Here is a 6,264-nt window from a genome sequence, read left to right on the forward strand (position 1 = left end):
GTTTAACAGTATAAGTTATGTAAATTTCTACATATAAATATAACTTAAACATCAATATTAAAATAGGTATATAATAACAAATCCGTCACACCTCCCTTCTTAGAGAATTAATGATTGGCGTTAGATATTTTTTAACTAAGATAATATATATATATATACATTGATAAAATATATTTGATATGATACATTATCAAAGAATTATACAACTTCAATAATCATGACAGTATATAACACAATCAATACAAATAATCTTATGATCATAAAATTACACAGCACTTCGGTTCAAAAACGTCAAAGGGTTATAATCAGTGTAAAGGACAATAGATTGTTGTGATGCAGATACATATACATTGAAATATTCTAAAGCTAACACTAAATCAATGTTTCTTTTTCCCCAGTAGAATAATTCTTTTAGTGACAATTAACTTCTTAGAAAAATAACAAACAGGGGTGTTCAATACCTTTGTCGTCAGATTGTAATAGAATAGCACCAGCACCAAAATCACTGGCATCGACAGCTAACGGGAAAGGCAGGTGCCATAAATACAGGGTAAGTGCACAACAAATATTTGACCTTTTCAAAAGCACATTGGCATGATTCATACCATTTGATTTTTTTTTCTTTATTGGGTTTGTTAATGGTACAGTGATGTCAGCAAAAGTTTTACAGAACTACCTGTAGTAACCAGCCATTCCCAAAAATCTCATCAGACTTTTCTTGTTAGTAGGAGTTAGATAATTCACAATACAATCAACTTTGGCTTGAATTGGTAAGACTTGACTGTGGCCTACAACATGACACAAGTAAACAACTTGTAAACAACAAGTAAATGTTCTTCCGAGATGTCACTGAAAATCACAACATCATCAACATAAATTCCAACATCTAACAGATTATTGAGACAATGATTCATCATTCGCTGAAAATTTGCTTGAGAATGTTCCATCCCAAAAGGCATTACAATGTACAGATATAATCCATCAGGAGTAACGAAAGCAGAGATTTATTTTGCCATATCAGGTAGAGGAACAGCCCAGTATCCATTTAGTAGGTACACTTTATTATATATCTGGTTTTCCAATTTTATCAATACAATCCTCCATTCTTGGAATAGGATAGGAATCTATCTTTGTAAAAGCATTTACTTTGCGAAAGTCTGTACAGAATTTAACTGAACCATCAGATTTAGGAACAAGTACACAAGGTGAAGTCCAATCACTTTTACTTCGCTCTATAATGCCATTCTCCAGCATATAAGATATTTCTTTACGTATTTTATCGGCCTTGATTGGATTCACACTATAGGAATGTTATTTCACAGGAAAAGTATCACCTACATCTACATCATGAACAGCAATTTTAGCTTGATTAGGAACATCAAGAAATATACATTCGTATTCAAAGAATAAACTAGCAAGTTGATTTTTTTCTTCAGGAGACAAGTGGTCGAGTTTTGAATCAAGATTGGCCAGAATGTCAGAATTATTCAGTTTGATGTGGCATTCATCTCCGATATTTTCAAGTTTACGGGCATCTGAGTCAAAGCACCCGTCATCAGTATCAAAAGAACACTCAACAGCTAAAATATTTTCGAATGAATCTTGGATGTGATAGGGCTTCAACATACTGACATGACACAGCTAGATAGCCTTTCGACAATCAGGTGTTTTACAACATAGTCCTTATCATTAACTTTCTGAAAAACCTCATAGGGACCATGACACCTAGCTTTGATTGGCTGTCCCATACTGGGTAATAATACTAAAACCATGTCACCAGGACAAACTTATGTTCTTCAGCTTTGTGGTCATAAACATTTTTCATTTTAGCTTGGGATGACTTCAAATTTTCCTGAGCTAATTCACAAGCACGTAAGAGTCTGGAACAAAACTTGGAAACGCATTCCAATAAATGCATTTTTTGGGGTCATCCTCCAACCATTTTTCCCTCAGCAGCAGAGAACTACGCACTGAATGGCCAAACACCAACTCAAACCGGCTAAACCCTAATGACTCCTGAACTGACTCAGAAACAGCAAATACTAATATATTAACTTCTTCATCCCAATCCGTCTCGTTATCGAGATAATATGTCCACATCATATTTTTCAAGGTAGAATGGAACCTCTCAAGGACACCTTGCGCTTCTGGATGATACGCACTAATTTGATCTGTTTAGCACCGAGCTGATAAACAACTTGTTGAAACAACCGTGACATAAAATTGGATACCTGATAAAACTGAATTTCTGTGGGCAAGCCAACAAAAGTAAAGAAATTAATCAAAGCATGCGCTCATGATAGTCAAGAAATACTGGTTCCCTGATCAAGTTTTTAGTAAAGGTCCAACACAATGAACAATCATACGACTGAAGTGTTCTTTGAAAGCTGGGATAGGTTTCAAAGGAGCAATAGGAATTTTCTGGTTAGGTTTTCCGACCAACTGACAGGTATGACAAGTTTTACAAAACTGAGATACATCTTGCCTAATTTTTGGCTAGAAGAAATGTATCATAATTTTGTCACATGTCTTGCTGACACCTAAATGACCTTTCATGGGGAGTTCATGGGCAACGTTCCATATTTAAGAACAATATGCTTTGGGAACAACGATTTGGTAAACTACAGCCCAGTCCTCTGAAGCTGGCACATCTGGTGGTCTCCATTTTTCATAAGCACACCATTTTTGACAAAATAACCATTTGGAACATTCTCCAGCTCATCCTTTGGAAGGGGTGCATATTTAAATAGTGAAGATATCTGTGGATTCTTTTCTTGCTCAGCGATCAGTTTACTTTTAGCAAATGGAATTTCACCAGGTGAGCCGGCTCCCTCACGTCTATCATTGTCATTTACTGAGGAATCGTCAGTAGGACAACCATCCATAAGATCCCCATTAGACCCAAAAAAATGTCTGAGAATAATCTATAACATTGTTCTCTGAATACATTTCTAACATTTCTTTTTGCCTTCATTTCTTAGTCTGAGCTCGAGTCACAGCACACGTGGGAAACACTTTAGGATTCTACCCAACGACAACATCACCCTTAGAGGAAATAGTGATTGGCTCGCTAATCATTTTGGGTTCGGCAACAACTTTTCCCCCAGCCAAATCGTTTTCCAACATAAATGATACACCCTTAATTGGCAAAGTAAGTCTTACTCCAACCACAAATGGTCCCGAAACTAGGTCTGATGCCAAATGAATTTATGAAGAGGAACATTAACAAAGCCACCCTCAATACCCTGAGTAATAACATATTCACCAGTGGCAGAACTCGGATCCAAAGGCAATATACCTTCTAACAACAATGTTATTTGTCAAAGACACAGAACCAACAGACACAAAAGCTCTAAATTTCTCTCTAACTACATCAGCCTTTATATCAGTGGCCGAATCAACAACATTGGGTGAACTGGTAAAACTACATCCATATGTGAACACAAATGCACTGGGTGTTTCCTCCTTTTCTTCTCTCTTTTTCAAACACCAACAATCGGATATAATGTGAACAGGTTTTTAAACAAAATGGTAGACAGGCCTTGATGGTTTTGAGGAAGTTTTATTCTGACTGTCAGAAGATTTCAAACTAGAGGAGCTGGATTTTTTAGAAGAATCATCAACTTTAGTGGATTGAACAGATACAGGTTTTTGTTGAGATGGTGGGAAATTCTTTTAATGCAAAGTGGTTTTATGTGTTAAAGTGTAATCATCGGAAGCAGCTGTTTCATGTAGTTATTCTTTTTTTTTCGTCCAAGTAAGTTTTGAGGTCACCAGGTGCGCAAAGTGTAAATTCCTCAGTTAGAAATAATTGTCTTAGTTTGTCAAAACTGTTGTTGATATGCATAGAATTACACCATCAATCAAAATAAACCTATTTTCCATTGGCAAATTCCATATAAGTTTTATGAGCTTGCTATCGATAACCTCGAAACTTTTGGCGGTAAGCCTCCAGCACTAACTTGTTTACTTTGAGAATGGCTGCTTTAACCTTTCAGAATTCGTACAATCTTCTTGAGAGAGACAGCAGCATAAGCATCTTGTGCTTTACAAGTTAAGACACTTTGTAATAATAATGACCAATTTTCTGTGGGCGATTCCATGGTTTAGGTAACCTTCTGAAAATGTTGGAAATATTTATCAACTTCATTTTCATTAAATGGTGGTGCTTTAACATATCGATTAAATTCAAAGTTGTTATTTTACCTTGGTTGATTGGAGTTGAGCCTAATTTCCATTTCTTTCAACTTATTTTTATTTTAGGCTTCAATTCGAGTTTTTTCGGCCTCGAGACATTTATTTTTTCTTTCAGCTTCGTTATGAGCTTGTTCAAGCTCGATTTGTTCGAGTTTTAGCTGAATCTCTAACTTATCTTTATCTCTCAACTCTGATCGGCCAGTGAGAACACCAGAATATTCCTCTAATACTTCCTCAGGCAACAAACCATCATCGACTAGTATTTCAAAAATATGCTTTTTAGTTCATTTTTTCTCATTGAGTTTTTAACTTTTAGTTCTAAAACTTGGGCAATTTCGAGCAATTCGTTTTTGTTATACCTTTATAGTTGTTTGAGGAGGGCGAATGAACAAAATCTTGACAATCAAACATTTTAAAATCTTGTTGGCACTGATAAATATAAATTGAATTATGATTTGAATTTGAATTTAGATCGAATTTTGTCTCTGATTCAGATCCAGGACGAGCCCCATATTACATATTACAATTTACCCTGAACGGGTCCCCAATTTATTACGTAACTTGCCAACAAGATTGATACACACAGTTTTTTAGTACAAATATATTTTGATATACTTAGTGGCTATGAATTTTGCGCAAGGCTACACGAGGGCTATCTGTGCTAGCCGTCCCTAATTTAGCAGTGTAAGACTAGAGGGAAGGCAACTAGTCATCACCACCCACTACCAACTCTTGGGCTACTCTTTTACCAACGAATAGTGGGATTTACCGTCACATTATAATGCCCCCACGGCTGAAAGAGCGAGCATGTTTCGAACCCATGACCCACAGATTGCGAGTCGCGTGCCCTAACCACCTGGCCATCCCAGGCCCTTTAGTAGACAAACAATAACACAATTCACAAAGGTCCTATTGTACCAATCTAGCTCCTCCATTATTTCCAGTTGCTTCTATAGTTATCTCGTGGTACCTAAGTATCTTTGTCAAGTTTGGTCCCTCTAGCTTATGAGTATGGATATGAACATAGTTTCAAACATGGTGCCCCAAGAATACCAAAGGGGCCTGGAACTCAAAATCTGATGCTAGATTCGGTTTCAGCGGGTCTGAAAATTAACCCTTAAACCTACATCATACTTGGGTGGCCTTCCGGGCCACCCAGAGTCCACTTGCTAAATTTAGTCATGCTAACTCTAGAACTGTGGGAGAAGATAACTGGACATTAATACATTCAAACTATAAGCTGAAGTAATGCACGATTGTTGGATATACAAGACTGTTTAGTTTAAGAGTTATTAATTAGTTTTCATAACAAAAGTGTTAAAATGTGATTATTTTAAAAGCGATAGTTATGAAAGTATCATTACGTAACTCGGTAAGATTCGTATGTTGTGTATGCAGTTTAATTGTTATACTAGGTTTTCGTAATATTGTTGATGACATCTTTCTCGAAGCTTCTAAGTTTTTCTTGTTATGTGTAATATTGCTGTCACTAGAGGACTAGATAAATCTAGATTTTTCTTTAGCTTGTTATAAACATGTGTAGATACAGAGAAGAAATTAAGAAAGCAAGTTAAGTGAGAGAAATAATTAACCTTAACAGGCAATTTCTAAAGTGAGTTTCAAAGCTGTATTGTAAGCAACAGAAACAAAAAAAAAATAATTTGTCTTTTCAGTTCGGTTCTAAAGTAACTGACCAGCCCATGTGAACTTTTGACAACGAAAACAGACAATTATTTAAAGCTCTGGATACAACTGTGGTAACCAGATGTTAGTTAAAGTAAGTAGTGAAAGTGAATTTAGACTGCATGATTGTTAGTTTAGCCGTAACTGGCAATATATGAAGTGAGTTTCATAATAGTGTTATAACAACAAAGATAAAGAAGAAGAGCTTGTCTTGTCAAAGGGTGTTTTAAAGTACTTGAACCCGCTTGGGCGGACTTTGACGAAAAGGAGACAATTGTTTAAAGCCCTGGGTAACGAATTTTTGTACATACGTTTGACTTGTTTTGAATATATTATTTTAAAACAAGTGTATTGTGTGCTATCCGTTTAGTGTTGAAGTTTATC

At 35.9% G+C, this 6,264-nt stretch overlaps 1 protein-coding gene across 1 annotated transcript in view; it reads right to left on the reverse strand.

Moving 5' to 3' along the window:
• LOC106462906 (neural-cadherin-like) overlaps positions 1 to 603 on the reverse strand; it is a 62,105-nt gene extending 61,502 nt beyond the window's left edge. Inside the window, exon 1 of the mRNA XM_022390592.1 lies at positions 462 to 603. Within this exon, the coding sequence (XP_022246300.1) occupies positions 462 to 603 (142 nt within the window). The remainder of the gene's footprint in view (positions 1 to 461) is intronic.
• Between the last annotated feature and the right edge of the window lie 5,661 nt (positions 604 to 6,264).

Source organism: Limulus polyphemus, unplaced genomic scaffold, assembly GCF_000517525.1.
Source record: "Limulus polyphemus unplaced genomic scaffold, Limulus_polyphemus-2.1.2 Scaffold49, whole genome shotgun sequence".
NCBI lineage: Eukaryota > Metazoa > Arthropoda > Merostomata > Xiphosura > Limulidae > Limulus > Limulus polyphemus.